This window comes from Pinus tabuliformis, chromosome 1_2 (genome assembly GCF_031772625.1).
Source record: "Pinus tabuliformis cultivar Carrire ecotype Pingquan chromosome 1_2, CPIR1, whole genome shotgun sequence".
NCBI lineage: Eukaryota > Viridiplantae > Streptophyta > Pinopsida > Pinales > Pinaceae > Pinus > Pinus tabuliformis.
In genome coordinates, this window is record NC_142298.1 from 879,804,501 (window position 1) to 879,823,254 (window position 18,754).

The 18,754-nt window shown below is 37.0% G+C and overlaps 1 protein-coding gene across 1 annotated transcript; it reads left to right on the plus strand.

Annotated features, from left to right (window-relative positions):
- Nucleotides 1-4,309: 4,309 nt before the first annotated feature.
- On the plus strand, nt 4,310-7,022 carry LOC149208766 (cytochrome P450 734A1-like). Its single transcript, XM_089398415.1, has 5 exons — nt 4,310-4,790; nt 4,889-5,112; nt 5,225-5,469; nt 5,952-6,342; nt 6,446-7,022. Exons 1-5 carry the CDS (start codon nt 4,310-4,312, stop codon nt 6,881-6,883), a joined length of 1,779 nt encoding a protein of 592 aa, XP_089254541.1. The 3' UTR covers nt 6,884-7,022.
- The last annotated feature ends 11,732 nt before the right edge of the window (nt 7,023-18,754 follow it).

An 18,754-nucleotide genomic window follows, 5' to 3' on the forward strand; every position in this document is an offset into this window, starting at 1 on the left:
TACCATGGATTTTAGACATTGGTTAAAACTCAACTTAAACCATAATACACTAATCCTACTTATTTCCCATATAATAAAAATATTTCATAAACCACACTTAAACCTGACCTTTCATCCATTCCACAAACCATTGCACATCTATCAATGCTCTCCTTAGCGCATTAAATCTTCACCATCGATCTCATTCCTCAATCCGATGGTTATTACGCAATGACTTGCGCCAACTAGCCTGGCCAATGTCCACCATTTATTTCTCCTACCTCAATCCAACAGTGATCATGCCATATCGTGTGATAACAAGCATGATAGTTAATACTTTGAAAGCAGGTGAGGAAAGTTGTTTTGGGTGTGTTACGTGTCAATCCCTTAGGTTATCGTGTGAATTTGTAAAATATCGTTTACCATTTTGAGACTGCGCAAGATACGATGCACCGCTTTCGAAGACCACTTCGTTATTCTTGTGTCATGTGGCTTAATATGATCCCTTCACTTCTTGACTTTATTTGGCATGATAAGATCTCCGCCGATCCTATTCTATCAATTCTAGCCATTGATGTGGCTGATTCGATGGTTCACATTCTTTGTTGTTTAATTCTTTCTACGTCGTTGATCTTCTCTGTGCAACATGACTTTACGTCATTTTCACTTGTATACGGTGCCACTCTACTACCTCCGCGCTATCCACCAAAGCTAGTTTGTCAGAATCCTGGGCTGCAAAATGTTGGAGTTATTGTCTGAGCTCCAAAAGCCGAACTCTGACCAAAAGGAGGTGGAGTGCTTCAAGTAGATGCTACAGTAGATGCTACACCAAATCGAGTATATGTCGAAGCCAAACAACGTTGTATATATACCAACGTTATATATGTGGAGACAACATTATATATGGAGACAACGTTCTGACTGGATGGAGAGATGTAGCATTTGGTGGTAATAATTGTGCATATAGCATTGAAAGAGCCACCGATGGAGGCAGAGAATCTAAATATGGAACTGAGGAATGCCAAGAGTCATTTGTAGTGGGAGGAGGTATGGTAATGTGCAGAAATGGTATGGCGTTAAATGAATATACTGCAACTGCAATAATAGTGCATACCCGTGGTAATAACTGTGCATACACAACGTTTATACACAACACTTCATCACAACATAATATCAATCAACTTATGAGTAATAACATACCAACTGCAATAACATACCAAATGGCGTGCCAGTTTTGGTTTCAATGCACAACGTTCAACCTCCAACACAAATCTAGTTGAGAGAGGTCGATCGGACAGTGTGCAGTATGAAATAGGCATGCACACAGTACTAGCAGATCTATCCACAACATGTTATTTTCCCTTGAGGGTCCCACTTGTCTGACCAATCACTATCGTTCCCTTGTTGACTTTTCCTTAATCCACGCTGTTGAGCTCACTTCTCCATATCCAACAGATATCACATCATCTGCTCACCAACAAACCTAGACAATCTCCACCATCGATGGGACCCATCAAATCAAGTGGTTGTCACGCAATCTCGCGTGAAATCTTGCACGACTGATATCTGGTCAAGAGCACTCGAGAAAAGTGGTTTTCTCGTGCTACAGGTCGCCCGCTAAGTTTAATCACGTGAAATTTAGGAATACCATTTCCAGCCTTTAGGGTGCGTGAGATACTGCTTACCACTTGCCGAATACTACCCACGTGCTTAATTCATGTTTTAATAAAGACGCTTAAGCTTAGTATTAATCATTGATATTATTCAACTATGATATTCAATAAAATGGAAATTATAGAGTCTTGGCTCTCTTGGCTCAATTACAACAATTTCTCTAACCTTTTCAGTCCATTCTGTATTTATATAATTGACCTCTGTAGCTGTGAGAGAATTACAATGAAATTACTCAGAACCCTTACATTCCTTTGCCCAACTCATTTCATTCATTCCTTCTGCAGAAATGTCGAATATCATTTCTTTCCTCAAAGCAAAGATGTCGAAATTCTTCTCCTTCTAGCACCAGGAGGAGTGTTATCACCATTTCTCATGGTCATGGTTGCAGTGATTGATTCTTAGCCAGGATTACCGTTCCATTAGATCATGGTGGTATCCCATGTTCTTTTGCTTCCAATAATTTGACGTTTCTTCTTCCCGTGCAACTTTTTCTTCTTCTCCAATAGGCACTGAAAGTGGTTTTGCTAGAATTCAACGGTTGAATATACAAGGCTTCACGATTTTGTCTCGAACTTCTGGAAGATTATGGATAGGGAAGCATAGGTTTTATAATGTAGTGAATGAGACTAGGCGTTAGAATGTAGTGAATGAATTAATCATATTCGATAACCTACGAAGAATGGAACAATGACAGAGGTTGCAGCTATAATTTATATGAGAAAACGTTCATGAAATGTAGAACTCATGGCAGAAATGACCTGCACAGAAAATACTTAAAAGAAGTGGCTCAAATATGAGTAGGGCAGGAGTACGCTCGCTCTGATACCATGTTAAACACACACATGGCGAAGGCGGAATATGAAAGATAAGCATGAGAGTATATCTATTATTAACAAATGATATACATTTATAGTACATTGATATGACCTTTGATTTCATATTCCAAGGTCTCTTGGACTTCCTTAGACTATTTAGCTTCGAGACCGACCCTTAGAGGATTGGATGTCCAATAGATCTAGTAAGAGTCAAGAGGAATCAAATCTCTTGAGGGGAAAACCTCTTTTAGAGTGAAAAATTGAATAAAAAATGTGCAGTTTGACATATTTAATACCTCTTGAAGCTTGATAGATTTGTGATTAAAATAGATATATATTGGTTTGATATATATAGACACACACAAAATGTAATTTTTCATTGTTTAAATTACATTTCTTAATGTATCAATGGATTTTAATTTTTTGAAAATATCTTGTCTCGATAATTTACTTGGGTACTTAAGCTGTGCACAATACACTTCTTTCAATTGCTTTATATAATGTATACATAGTTTTTTAGTCATATATAATATATGCATAGTTGAAATTTAAATATTTACTTAATATATACAATGGCATATTTTATTTACGGACTACATTGTTGAGCACATGGTTGAGTATGGATGAAATTAGGCATCTCCTTAGGGTTGTAGAATGAGCCACATCTCACTTATACTACGTTGTAGAATCGACTTATCAACTCAATGAACAATATAAACATTATATAAAGCAATTGAAAAAAAAATTATAATTAAAACATTTTAAGCAGTGTCACTATTTTATGCCCAAGTAAATTTCATTTTATACATCAAAATTACAACCACTCTCTCTTTTCTATATATATATATATAGATTGAAATCTGAAATATTTTATTGGCATTTTGCACTCTAAAAGAAGTTTTCTTGTTAAGAGATTTCGTCCTTCTTGGCTTTTGCTATTATTGGTATAAAATAGAACAAAACTTAGGAAAAAGTTTGTCTTTCTTAGCTCTTGCAAAATCTCTGATTAAAATGGATTAATATTGATATATAAAATAAACAAAACCTCATGAAAGGTTATAAAAAAATACTAATATTGACATATAAAATAAACAAAACCTCATGAAAAGTTATAAAAAAATACTTTGATTATGATCCTGGAAACGGATTACTTTGGAAACGGATTACTTTGATTATGATCCTGGAAACGGATCATATCACTTTTACCAACTTGTTTTTAATAAAAAATTTATTACCATGCATTAAAAAAAATTAATACTGCCAAACAATATAAGAGTTGATTATTCAAAAACAAAAGCTAACATTTTACATGTGGAATAAATAAAAAATATTATGCACAACTATTTCAAAATGGTATTACAATAATGCAATGTGGTGAAATAAACTTAAGAACTATTTCAAAAGTATTTGTTTGATAAAATACAATAGAATCATCAAAATATCGGCGCTGTTTTGTTGATACGTGTTTGTTTGGGTGTCAACTACATGAAAGGCGAGATCTCAATGGCGACAAGCTTTTCAGAAAGCTCTCCATTAATTTAGGTGCAAGTTACTTAAATCTAAATCTGGAGACTTAGATTCCATTAAGGTCCCAATCGAATAGAAGCAGCTTTCCATAATCGAGCAGAGGGGCCACTTTTGGATAATCATTTCTGGTAAATGCATTCATTGACAACAAACATGTTGCAGAATGTGCGCATGCCTGTATGCGCAATCTATGAAATGCCCCTCCAACATAGTCAAATTGTTACTAAAACCATTCGGTGAGTCTGTTCCATCTCTTTTTTAATTCAAATTAAGAGGATATTTTGCCAATAACACATCAAAGAACGTGTCGGTTGATGATGCTGGGTGACGAGTTAGAGCAACATATCCATGCGTCCGCTGTCACAGTGTTAGTGAAATTGCAGGTGAGTGGAAAACGAAACATTTCTAACATATCTACTTTACTTGTGGCTTATAATGCTTTGGAAAATTATATAATGCTGAGGCTTAGGCTATTAAGATATATTGAGATTGTGAGTGAGAGAAGCGATATTGAGATAATGGACGCAGCTTTTTGGATTTCTGGTTTAGCAGCTTGCGCTGTAGTTGTTGTTACAATAGTGGTGGAAGTTATAAGATTTGTATGGTGGAAGCCTCTAGACATGCAGAAACATTTCGAACTACAAGGAATAGGAGGCCCACGGTATAGGGTATTTCGTGGAAATATCAAAGAGATGATGAAAATGGCGCATCAAGCGAGTTTTCAAAATATGGGCTTCTCTCATGATATTCTCTCTCGAGTTCTGCCATTCTACCACGAATGGAGGAAGTCCTATGGTGAAGTATCGCTTCTCCTTATATTTTCAAATTTATGCTATTTTCAATGTTTAAAATTATAGTTCATTGGGTTTCTATACATTGTTTTGTCTATATAGGTAGCACTTTTCTCGTCTGGTTCGGCCCTACCGCAAGACTAACTATTGCAGACCCTGAGCTAATCAAGGAGATATTCTCATTCAAGCACGGTGATTATGAAAAAGCAGAGCCTCAACCTATTTTAAAGCACTTGGAAGGCGATGGACTTCCGAATTTGAAAGGGGAGAAATGGATACAGCACAGAAGAATCATAAAGCCTGCTTTTTCCACAGAGAACTTGAAAGTAATATATTCAAATGATTTTTTTCTTAAATATGATCTGAAGCTATCCAGTTTGCTTAAACTTCTAAAATGAATATAATCTTCTATGTTTCATATATTTATCTGTCTAACAGGCATTGATCCCTGTCATTGCTGGGAGTGCCACGAATATGTTAAACAAATGGAAAAGTTACACTGAAGCAGGTTTGAATGAGATAGAAATTTGTGAGCAGTTTGAGCAGCTTAGTGCAGATATCATTGCACGAGCAGCTTTTGGCACCAGCTACGAGGAAGGAAAATGCATCTTTCAAATGCAGTCTGAACAATTCATCTTTGCTGCAGAAGCTTTACAAAAATTTTCTGCTTCGTGTTTTTCGAGGTCAGATATTCTTTAACGGTTCTTGAATTTGTCATATTTTAGGCTCATATGAAATATATTTCTTTTTTAAGGGGTGATATCGAATCTTTTGCCACTACTTTCATATTGGAATACATACTAGTCTAAATTTTTTTTTATTGGTATAGCATTGAATTTATTTTCTCTACGTTCTTCTTTGAGAAAATCGAAGCCAACTTTTCAGTTTCTCAGGCTCTTTTTCAATTTTTTTAAAATGTGATAGAAGCACATTGTGGATTGCAAATTTTATGGGTAAATTTTATGGGTATCCTAGAATCTGATGTCAGGATAGAGGTCAATTGCTTCCGCTGGTCAGCATAGAAGTCAATTGTTTCACCCCTCTCCTGACTATCACATTCTGGATATTCCATAAATCTGCAATCCGGCCATAGAAAGAGCGCACATTGTCAAGTTAATTTAATGGCAGTCTAAATCTGAAGAGAAGGGTTCCAAATGTGTCTCAGGTTTGTCCCTACAACCAAAAATCTGCATCAATGGAAACTGGCCAAAGAACTTAGATCGGCTTTGATAAAGCTAATTAAGAGGCGAGAAAATGATACAAGCTTTAAGAAACCCATTTCAAAAGATTTGCTAGGGTTTATGATAGATGCCAAAGAAAACACTATTGTGGGTGACCCGTCTAACGCTAGTCGTCCTGCGATTAGAAATGAAGATATAATTGAGGAATGCAAGACTTTCTTCTTTGCTGGAAAGCAGACCACTTCAAATATGTTGACATGGACAGTAGTTCTTCTGGCCATTCATCAAGACTGGCAGCAAATGGCTCGGAAGCAAGTTTTAGATGTGTGTGGGAACGATGATCCAGACAGAAATACTTTGAGCCAACTCAGAATCGTAAGATCAGAGATATATTCTTAATTGTGTGATAACGTCATAACTTATTGATATTCTTAATTGGGTCATAAACTTATTGATATTATTTTCGTTTTTTTTGCAGGTGGACATGATTGTTAACGAGTCTCTAAGACTATATCCACCTTTAGTGGCTCTGGTCAGACGGACAAAGAAGGAAACCAGTCTTGGGAGTCTTAATCTTCCACAAGGCATGGAGCTACTGATACCAATCTTGGCAATTCACCATGAGCAAGCTTTGTGGGGAGATGATGTGAACGAATTCAATCCTGGCAGATTTTGTACTGGAGTTGCAGGGGCTGCAAAACATCCACTGGCATTTATTCCGTTTGGTGTTGGGCCGAGGGCGTGCATAGGGCGGAATTTCACCGTGATTGAAGCGAAGGTTGTTTTGGCCATGATTTTACAGCGCTTCTCTTTCGAGATTTCTCCTTCCTACAGACATGCACCCACTGTTCTCATCATGCTTCACCCTCAGTCTGGAGCGCAGATCATCATCCGTCCATTGCCTAATTCAATGTGACATTTCTTCTTCCTCCGCTACAACGTTACACTGTATTGCACAATTCTGTTCTTATGTCGCCAATTTGTTTATGGTCCTGGCCCCTCATTTATCCATGATGTCTCTCTTTTCGAGGGTGAGAGTAATGTTTAATAGTAATTTCCCACTAATATTGCACTTTATGATTCATAATACCCTCAACGCTCTGGGCATTCTGTCGCTCACAACGTGGTTGCTTCACAACCAGACATCAATGACCAAGAAATCATTTGATCTTGGATTATCCGAGTGTCGGAAAGGAAACGTCAATTAATATTAAATTATTAAAGAGAACATGCTCTATTTGTGTAACTTTTTGAAATATATCATATTAATATTTATGTAGCTTTTATACATATTCATGGTTCACTATTTTTTAAGCGCATTGGAGGATGAGAATGGACACTTTGCAACATCATCTCAAGATATATTAAAAATGAAATATTGGTTAACAAAATTCCTTGTTTTTCCTATCGAAACGTTACGTGTTTTTTCACTTTCCTCTGTTTTTTTTTCCCTAAATATTAATTTTAAAATAGAGATGCATTACGCTCTAAGGCATTTCCTTTTCCGAAGAACTCCTTTATATGCTACCGTGTCTTATTTTGGACCATTGATTTTATGTGTTAGACGATTAAAGAGATTGTGCCATTGGATCAGATCATTATAGTTGGAATTTTAATAAGTTAAGACTGCATGTGCTTGTTGAACTTCCAGATAGATGGTGATCACCTGTTTCTTCTGCTCACTCACCATTTCCAGCTGCCAACAATAGTAATGGGCCTCCATCACTTCTGCATCATCTGCTCTTATGGCCAAGCTCCAGGGGAATGGTTATATTGGTGCATACGAATCACTCATGATTTTGTATTACCTCAGTTTTTTGGCCGATTGTTCCATTATGTTAAATTTCAGGTTATCCTCTTCTATGTGCTGGATGTTGTAGAGTCTGTACAGTAAGGGGCAAGAAAATTCATTGTAATAAGCAGCCCTGTTGTGGGGTATATTCCAAATTCACGGCTGGCTGGATCAGTTTTCTTCTTTGGAACAAGTTTCTTGTGCATGTGCATGCCTGGCTCTTAGCCTTTCACTAATGGGCCTCCATCACTTCTGGATCGTTTGCTCTTATGGCCAAGCTCCGGTGGAATGCTTGTATTGGTGCATACGAATCGCTCATGATTTTGTACTACCTCAGTTTTTTGGCTGATTGTTCCACTATGTTAAATTTTGGGTTATCTTCTTCTCTGTGCTAGATGTTGTAGGGTCTCTACAGTAAGGGGCAAGCAAATTCATTGTAATAAGCAGCCCTGTTGTGGGGTGTATTCCAAATCAGTTTTCTTCTTTGGAATAAGTTTCTTGTGCATGTGCATGTGCATGCCTGGCTCTTAGCATTATATTTACATCTTTATTAGATTCTTATTTTTGTTTATGTAGTGGGAAATCGTGTACCAAATACACACGTACATGGAGATGCAGTTGTTGCTTATATGCATGAAGTGGAGACCCAAACTAATGCACTATTATCACCTTATTGATGCTTGGGCAATGCGCAAAAGGTCCTCGTGATATTACCTCTTCATTTGTAGAACAGAAATAATCCAGATTAGGTTGAATTGTTGGTACTTAGTAGTTGTGCAATGCGAAAGCAGCCATTCTAACGTTACTTACTTTGCAGATAGAAATAATCTTGATTAGCTTATATTATTAGTACTTAGCTATTGAGCTCTGTATATTATTAGTACTCAGCTGTTGAGCTTTGGAAATACAGGTCAACACGGTGCTTGAGGTTGTCCGACATCTCAAGTTATGAATCCATAAACTCGGTTATAGGACCATCTTCTAGAAATGGCATTATAAGATAACATCTTTTAAGATAGGAAGGTTTCCCATCTCAATGGAAGGTTTCTGGCACTTCTGCAGATTCACATTCTTCCCAATGATAGCCTTTTCATTTGAAGATCTTGTTTGACTCTCTTTCTCTAGAAGAGCGGGCAGGTTAGCAGGGCAATTTTGGTTTCAAAGAAAGGCAATTTCCTATACCGAACAGGTTGTTTGGGAGTGTTCATCAATATGTAAGGGTAAGGTATGTATGGGGAGGTTACAATACAATATGCCACATTGAGGAATTTGTCAGAGTGAAATGCAATTAGGTCGTTCCTTCAATAGACAACGAAGTGAGAAACTTGAATGAACTACATAACTTCTCTGTAACACATTCTCTCAGACAACTGAGTGAGAGACATTAGAAAACCTTTGTGCTAATCTTGAATTAGGCTCAAAAGCACTGTTTTTGGTTTTTCTTGAAAGAAAAGATGAAAAGATTGAACATAAAGATTGCAATCTATAAAAATATATAACCTATTCCCATCCAAATCTTTGAAAAGATATGATAAAAATAGGCACTATTCTTTCATAGATTTAATAATTTTTTCAATCATGTTTACTTGTTAGAGAGGAGAGATAATCTAACCTCTGAAGACAATTCTACACCTGGTAGAGAATTCAGTGTCACTCATGTCTTGACACAATAGAAGAAAGGAATGATCCTTCCTTTCAGGCCATTGTTGATGGCTTTTGAGAACATAAACTATTATGTTAACATGCCACCGATATGTGTATCTATAAATCGTTCAATTGAATTGGTAATCTGTGAGTAGTTTGACACACCTAGGTTCTCTTCAATGGAATATCTGGAAATAATGTTTAGTTTCGTAACAGGAGATGAAAAGTGAAGGGTTGGGTCAAGACAGGCTACAGCTCCTTTCCAATGTAAGTGGATCCTTTAGACCAAGGGTACTTAGAGCCTTGATGGGAGTTAGTGGTGCTGGAAAAACTACCCTAATGGATGTCTTAGCATTTTCGCAGATTCAAATTCTTCCAAATAATAGCCTTTTCATTTAAAGACCTTGTTTGACTCTCTTTCTCTCGAAGAGGGAGCAAGTTAGCAGGGAAATGTTGGTTTCAAAGAAAGGCAATTTCCTGTACTGAACAGGTTGGTTAGGATCGTTCATCAATATTTCTTCCCCATTGTGGAAGGTCAAGTCAGGGTAAGGTAAGGGTAAGGTATATCCCATAATGAAAATATATGTTCTTATATCCTTCCATGTCTTGGTGTCAACCCATACCTTGCCTTACCTTTAATGAGGATATTTTGGAACTTGAATCTGAAAGGAAATCAAGGACACCAGTTCAAATCACAAAGCTAAATTCAAGAACTTCGTTTAACTACATCAAGATGCCTGCAAATGATGAAATCATAAGCCTCACTAGAAAATTTTGAACCTGAATTTGGAAGTCATGCGATGGTGGTAGGTAAAATGCCAAAGGCAGATTCAAGGACAATATTTAGAAGCAGTCCAGACATTCTTTATGTGGGGGAGTTAATGATCACATTGCCAAACATTTCCACTGCAGCCTCTGTAGAAGACTTTAAGGTGGATATTTTGGAACCTAAACCTGGATGTCAAGAAAGGACGGTAGGTGAAATGGAAAAGGTGGATTTAGGGACTTCATTTAAATGCTTGAAGATGATTGCATATGAAAAAATCAATAGAAGCGGGGAATATCCAAGGGAAATGAATGACAAAAGGCCTACTCTATGTTTCTTTTCTTGGCTTAACAACAAATGAAGGGTTGCAAAGGGCTCGAACAAGTCAGGGAATAATTGCTAAATTTTCAGTTTTATTGGTTTGCTAAACTACAACTCTTTTGGGCCTTACCTGTGGACAACAGTATTCTGCGACCTGGTTTTAGGTGTCCTTATTTTTGTTAAGGCATGCTTGGTTATGGCTTCTTGCACATTAGGAAGACCCTCAGCGGAGTCAGGAGGTTTCCAACTTCCATAGAGTATGCTAGAAATGCTCTTGTTGTCTATTGCCTTGGCTCTTGGTCACATTGTGGTGGCATACAGGACTAGTTGTAAAGCTAGGCGTAAAATGCCTCACTTCCAACAGCTTGATCCTGAAGCGGTAAGATAGTCTCTGATGGTGAAATGGGTTTTCAAGCTACATATTTGAGGTCTTTTTACCTTTTTGTAAGAACGGATACTTATATATCTTTGAAAATGATGAAATTGCTATCCTTTCAAGGAGTAAATGCGAACCCATCATCACATTAAACAATCGTTTCCCAGCCCATACCTACTCTATAGTGCATAGAGATCTAATTCATATATCTATTTTTCTTGAGGTAATCATGTGGCTAAGTATTGAACAGCTATTGAGTCCAAAATCAGGAATATATCAATTTTAGTTACCCATTCATCTGCAAAATCTTTAATCTTCTCACACATCTCTTTCACCTTTAGAAGTAGAGAGTCACCACCCTCATTGCCTGTCAAACATTCCAGTTAGATTTGTGGCAGAGCCAAAGGTTCCATAGAAGGACAACCCACCAGTAAAGTTTATATGTAAACATATTGGTGAACAAGCATTGTATCCAAGTCCATACCTCCTTAACGAATGGCCAAAAAACATGGCCAAGGTCTTTGTGTTTCCTGAAATAGCTGCAATTTTCCATCGTTAATCCCATTTTATGAACCCTATTTTTAAGATTTGGTGCAATAAGTTTAAATAATTGTTGCACAAGACTGGGTGTGAGTATTGGGTATTGGGTATGGTATGATTAAGGATGAAACATTTTGAATTACAAGTAGGGGTAGTGGTTATGGTAATTTTCCTTTGTAAAGGGGCTCGTCAGAATGTGCGTATGGCACAAGGGGATAGAAGTGGCCCATGGGAATAGAACTATGATTTGAAATAATTTATGTATCTTACAGGTTATCTTATTTGTCATATAAAAGTTGCACTGAATAGGGCCTCCAAATGAAAAGAAAAGCCAAATTTCTGCACTCTGAATGACTCTATCTTTCATAGGTCTGCAACATGTACGACCTGCAAAGGAAATAGAAACCAAAGTCCGAACCTCAAAAGTAATATGCATTTTAGTTTTTCTATGTTTTCTAGAGTCTAAGAGCATTCTTCCACCATTTGATGACTGCCACATATGCAAGGGTGTTACCTGGCATACATTCAGTTATGATATTTGTACCAAGGTTGCTATGATATAGTGTGGTGGTATGAGAAGGCCATATTGGGCACTGGTGACAAATTTAAATGTTGAGAATCCTATCATATCTGTGAAGTGTAAGCTCTAATATGAAAGGAGATAGGCTTCTGTTGCCATAGGCAGCTCATAACTGCATTGTTCAACTTTTCTCCAGTTTCTTGTACAGTAGTAATTCTTATTCCTTTTGATCTTTACATTTTACTCCATTCAAGAGTATCAGAAGCATTATTTATTAACTGCCATTACTCATGTCGATCGATAATGAACTGATCTAGTTATTGACCGTGTCTTGCATTTTACGGGTTCCACTTTACAACACTGTTTTCCATGGTTATAAGAATCTTCCTTGTTCTCCCAACCCCAATATGGGTAGAATTGTTAAAGCTAATTCTGAAGCGAAATATTACTTTGATGGAGGGAAACATATGCCTTCAAGAATCCTTCCTGATGATGAGAGTCTCTTCATGCCCTGTGAAGGTTTGGTTATCCATTACAAGATTACAAATAGTCATTCTTACACTTCCAGCGCTTTCCATGATAGTAATGGTGAAAATTATGGGTCTATGCTGAGAAGGTTAAGATTTGATGACCCTTTGCCTCCAAGATCTCATAATCTTGCCAGGAAGTTCAGTCATACTTCGTCAAATGAGCCCTTGTACACTCCACTATTGAGCAGCTCTACTACTATAGAAGTGAATCCAAGCTCCAAGTGTGGCTCAAATAGCTATTCTAGTTTCTTTGAGCATTTACCCTTACTGAATTTGGAGAAATATAAGCATGGATTAGAGATCTAATCCATATATCTATTTTTCTTGAGGTAATCATGTGGCTAAGCATTGAACAGCTATTGAGTCAAAAATCAGGAATATATCAATTTTAGTTACCCATTCATTCGACAAATCTTTAATCTTCTCACACATCTCCTTCACCTCTAGAAGTAGAGAGTCACCACCCTCATTGCCTGTCAAACATTCCAGTGAGATTTGTGGCAGAGCCAATGGTTCCATAGAAGGAAAACCCACCAGTAAAGTTTATATGTAAACATATTGGTGAACAAGCATTGTTTCCAAGTCCAGACCTCCTTAACGAATGGTCAAAAAACATGGCCAAGGTCTTCGAGTTTCCTGGAATAGCTGCAGTTTTCCATCGTTAATCCCATTTTATGAACCGTACTTTTAAGATTTGGTGCAATAATTTCAAATCAATGTTGCACAAGACTGGGTGTGAGTATTGGGTATTGGGTATGGTATGATTAAGGATGAAACATTTTGAATTACAAGTAGGGGTAGTGGTTATGGTAATTTTCCTTTGTAAAGGGGCTCATCAGCATGTGGGTATGGCCCAGGGGGACAGAAGTGGCCCAGGGAAATAGAACTATGATTTGAAATAATTTATGTATCTTACAGGTTATCTTATTTGTCATATAAAAGCTGCATTGAATAGGGCCTCCAAATGAAAAGAAAAGCCAAATTTCTGCACTCTGAATGACTCTATCTTTCATAGGTTTGCAACATGTATGACCTGCAAAGGAAATAGAAACCAAAGTCCGAACCTTGAAAGTAATGTGCATGTTAGCTTTACTATGTTTTCTAGAGTCTAAGGAGCGTTTTTCCACCATTTGAAGACTGCCACATAAGCAAGGGTGTTACCTGGCATACATTTAGTTATGATATTTGTACCAAGGTTGCTATGATATAGTGTGTTGGTATGAGAAGGACATATTGGGCACTGGTGACAAATTTAAATGTTGAGAATCCTATCATATCTGTTAAACGTAAGCTCTAATATGAAAGGAGATAGGCTTCGGTTGCCATAGACAACTCATAACTGCATTGTTCAACTTTTCTCCAGTTTCATGTACAGTAATAATTATTATTCCTTTTGATCTTTACATTTTAATCCATTCAAGAGTATTAGAAGCATTGTTTATTAACTGTCATTACTCATCTCGATCAATAATGAACTGATCTGGTTATTGACCATGTTTTGCATTTTACAGGTTCCACTTTACAACATTGTTTTCCATGGTTATCAAAATCTTCCTTGTTCTCCCAACCCCAATATGGGTAGAATTGTTAAAGCTAATTCTGAAGAGAAATATTTCTTTGATGGAGGGAAACATATGCCGTCAAGAATCCTTCCTGATGATGAGAGTCTTTTCATGCTCTATGAAGGACTGGTTATCCATTATAAGATTACAAATAGTCATTCTTACACTTCCAGCGCTTTCCATGATAGTAATGGTTAAATATATGGGTCTGTGCTGAGAAGGTTAAGATTTGATGACCCTTTGCTTCCAAGATCTCATAATATTGCCAGGAAGTTCAGTCATACTTCGACAAATGAGCCCTTGTACACTCCATTATTGAGAAGATCTACTACTATAGAAGTGAATCCAAGCTCCAAGTGTGGCTCAAATAGCTATTCTGGTTTCATTGAGCATATACACTTACTGAATTTGGAGAAATATAAGGATGAATTAGAGATCTCATACATATATCTATTTTTCTTGAGGTAATCATGTGGCTAAGCATTGAACAGCTATTGAGTCCAAAATCAGGAATATATCAATTTTCGTTACCCATTCATCTAGCAAATCTTTAATCTTCTCACACATCTCTTTCACCTCTAGAAGTAGAGAGTCACCACCCTCATTACCTGTCAAACATTCTAGTCAGATTTGTGGTAGAGCCAAAGGTTCCATAGAAGGACAACCCACCAGTAAAGTTTATATGTAAACATATTGGTGAACAAGCATCGTATCCAAGTCTAGACCTCCTTAACGGATGGCCAAAAAAAATGGCCAAGGTCTTCGGGTTTCCTGAAATAGCTATAGTTTTCCATCGTTAATCCCATTTTATGAACCCTATTTTTAAGATTTGGTGCAATACGTTTAAATCAATGTTGCACAAGACTGGGTTTGAGTATTGGGTATTGGGTATGGTATGATTAAGGATGGAACATTTTGAATTACAGGTAGGGGTAGTGGTTATGGTAATTTTCCTTTGTAAAGGGGTTCATCAGCATGTGGGTATGGCCCAGGGGGATAGAAGTGGCCCAGGGGAATAGAACTATGATTTGAAATAATTTATGTATCTTACAGGTTATCTTATTTTTCATATAAAAGCTGCATTGAATAGGGCCTCCAAATGAAAAGAAAAGCCATATTTCTGCACTCTAAATGACTCTATCTTTCATAGGTCTGCAACATGTACAACCTGCAAAGGAAATAGAAACCAAAGTCCGAATCTCGAAAGTAATATGCATGTTAGCTTTGCTATGTTTTCTAGAGTCTAAGGAGCGTTTTTCCACCATTTGAAGACTGCCACATATGCAAGGGTGTTACCTGGCATACATTCAGTTATGATATTTGTACCAAGGTTGCTATGATATAGTTTGGTGGTATGAGAAGGCCATATTGGGCACTGGTGACAAATTTAAATGCTGAGAATCCTATCATATCTGTGAAATGTAAGCTCTAATATGAAAGGAGATATGTTTCTGTTGTCGTAGGTAGCTCATAACTGCATTGCTCAACTTTTCTCCAGTTTCTTGTACAGCAGTAATTCTTATTCCTTTTGATCTTTACATTTTACTCCATTGAAGAGTATCAGAAGCATTATTTATTAACTTTCATTACTCATCTCGATTGATAATGAAATGATCTTGTTATTGACCATGTCTTTCATTCTACAGGTTCCACTTTACAACACTGTTTTCCATGGTTATCAGAATCTTCGTTGTTCTCCCAACCCCAATATGGGTAGAATTGTTAAAAGTAATTCTGAAGAGAAATATTTCTTTGATGGAGGGAAACATATGCCTTCAAGAATCCTTCCTGATGATGAGAGTCTTTTCATGCTCTGTGAAGGTCTGGTTATCCATACAAGATTACAAATAGTCATTCTTACACTTCCAGTACATTCCGTGATAGTAATAGTGAAAATTATGGGTCTATGCTGAGAAGGTTAAGATTTGATGACCCTTTGCTTCCAAGATCTCATAATCTTGCCAGGAAGTTTAGTCATACCTTGACAAATGAGCCCTTGTACACTCCACTATTGAGCGGCTCTACTACCATAGAAGTGAATCGAATCTCCAAGTGTGGCTGAAATAGCTATTCTGGTTTCTTTGAGCATATTCCCTTACTGAATTTGGAGAAATATAAGCATGACAAGTTTGGGTTAATAGAAAAGTTATCAGAGCCAACACCATATAAATTTGGATGCATGGGGGTGATTTTAATACATGGATTTGGTGGAGGGGTTTTCTCTTGGAGGTATGTTATGAATCCCCTGGAAAGGCAAAATGGATGCACTGTCGCTGCTTTTCATCGGCCCGGTTGGGGACTTACTTCTTGTCCCAACAAATCAGAATGGAAAGTAAAAGGACTACCCAATTCATGTGAACTTGAGTTCCAGGTGAGACCTAGAAGCCATGTGGATTTGAGTGCCATCTCATCAATTCAGAGTTTTAACTATTTTCCTATTTGATTTTTTATCTGCTCTTTCTTGTAATTTCAACCAAACTTTGTTTTGTTTGTGATTGTAGCACTTTGATCCCTTGTATTCTGGGAAAAATATTGTTTTATTTCATTTCCTTTACTAGACTTTAATTTTAATTGATCTTATGGGAAATTTAAGTGCTTGATTTAAATATTGCTGGCAATGATTTTCATTATGTTTGCATTGTCCGTGGTAGATCTAATTTTGATGCTTCTTGCAGGTTAGTCTGTTATCATCATTTTGTCAGAAGCTGGCATTTTCTTCTGTTGTGCTTATTGGTCATGATGATGGTGGATTGTTGGCCTTAATGGCAGCTGAAAGGTTGTACAAATGACAAGATATTTCCAGTGGGGAATCTCCAAGGGAAATGAATGACAAAAGGCCTACTCTATGTTTCTTTTCTTGGCTTAACAACAAATGAAGGGTTGCAAAGGGCTCGAACAAGTCAGGGAATAATTGCTAAATTTTCTGTTTTATTGGTTTGCTAAACTACAACTCTTTTTATAATAACAAAACTTATTTTCTTCAATTTTGTCCGATTCTTGGTTGTTTGGCCAGGCCGTTCCAAAAATACCATAGATTAGTGAAGGATACAATCCAGTAACATGGATGTCGGAAGTGAGTTCCATAGCTATTGAGGAAAAGCTCGGTGTAGAGTTTGCTGAGATCTACAGAAAATTAGCGCTCTATGAGTATGTCTAACATAATTGAAGGAATTTGTTTCAGAATTTTGAGCTTTTTTTATTGTGCATCTCTAATTTTGTTACCCTATCTTTAGTTACATAATTTCTCCCAAGAAACTGTAAATTTTTTTAAAACCCTATTTGATAGTTACGTTGTTCTGTTTTCAAATGGAGTCAACACCTTATTCAAGAGCTAAGCACCCCTGCTCTTACCTCGTAGAATCTGAGTTTTCCAAGACAATATGCACGGTCCTTCAAGGTTCAGTGCGTGGCATGCCTTTGGAAGCAATAATTTCTCCCAAGAAATTGTAAGTTTTTTAAAGCCCTATTTGAAAGTTATGTTGTTCTATTTTCAGATGGAATCAAGCCCTTATTCAAGAGCTAAGCACCCCTGCTCCTGGCTTGCAGGATCTGAGTTTTCCAACACAGTATGCACGGTCCTTCAAGGTTCAGTGCGTGGCATGCCTTTGGAAGCAACATTGGTCATATTGGAGGAATCCACACTATAATGTTGTGCGATTTTTCTTCACTACAGTCGTTGCCCTACTGTTTGGGACCATCTTTTGGGACCTTGGAACAAAGAGGCTGGACACTCTCTTGACAGGCATAGCAGACTTATTTGCAAAACTGGTCCCGCCTCACTTTGACATTTTATTTTCTCTATCATTGATTAGTTTATTGTCTATTACATATTTGAGTCAACAGAGTGACTTAGCATATTGAGAAATCAAAGCATTATATGCGTAATATATCAAAGCATTATATGGTATTTTCATTCACATTTTTTATTTGATCGCGTGAGCTTAGATCTGTACTACAAAAAAACAATTTACCCATTGTCAATTTGGTCAACTGATTCAAACATTTTGATTTCTGGCACTTCTGCAGATTCACATTCTTCCCAATGATAGCCTTTTCATTTGAAGACCTTGTTTGACTCTCTTTCTCTGGAAGAGCGAGCAGGTTAGCAGGGCAATTTTGGTTTCAAAGAAAGGCAATTTCCTGTACCGAATAGGTTGTTCAGTTGTGTTCATCAATATGTAAGGGTAAGGTATGAATGGGGAGGTTGCAATACAATATGCCACATTGAGGAATTTGTCAGAGTGAAATGCAATTAGGTCGTTCCTTCAATAGACGACGAAGTGAGAAAATTGAATGAACTACATAACTTCTCTGTAACACATTCTCTCAGACAACGGAGTGAGAGACATTAGAAAACCTTTGTGCTGATCTTGAATTAGGCTCAAAAGCACTGTTTTTGGTTTTTCTTGAAAGAAAAGATGAAAAGATTGAACTATAAAGATTGCAATCTATAAAAGTATGTAACCTATTCACATCCAAATCTTTGAAAGTATATGATAAAAATAGGCATTATTCTTTCATAGATTTAATAAGTTTTTCAGTCATGTTTACTTGTTAGAGAGGAGAGATAATCTAACCTTTGAAGAAAATTCTACATCTGGTAGAGAATTCAGTGTCACTCATGTCTCGACACAATAGAAGAAAGGAATGATCCTTCCTTTTAGGCCATTCTCGATGGCTTTTGAGAACATAAACTATTATGTTAACATGCCACCGATATGTCTATCTATAAATCT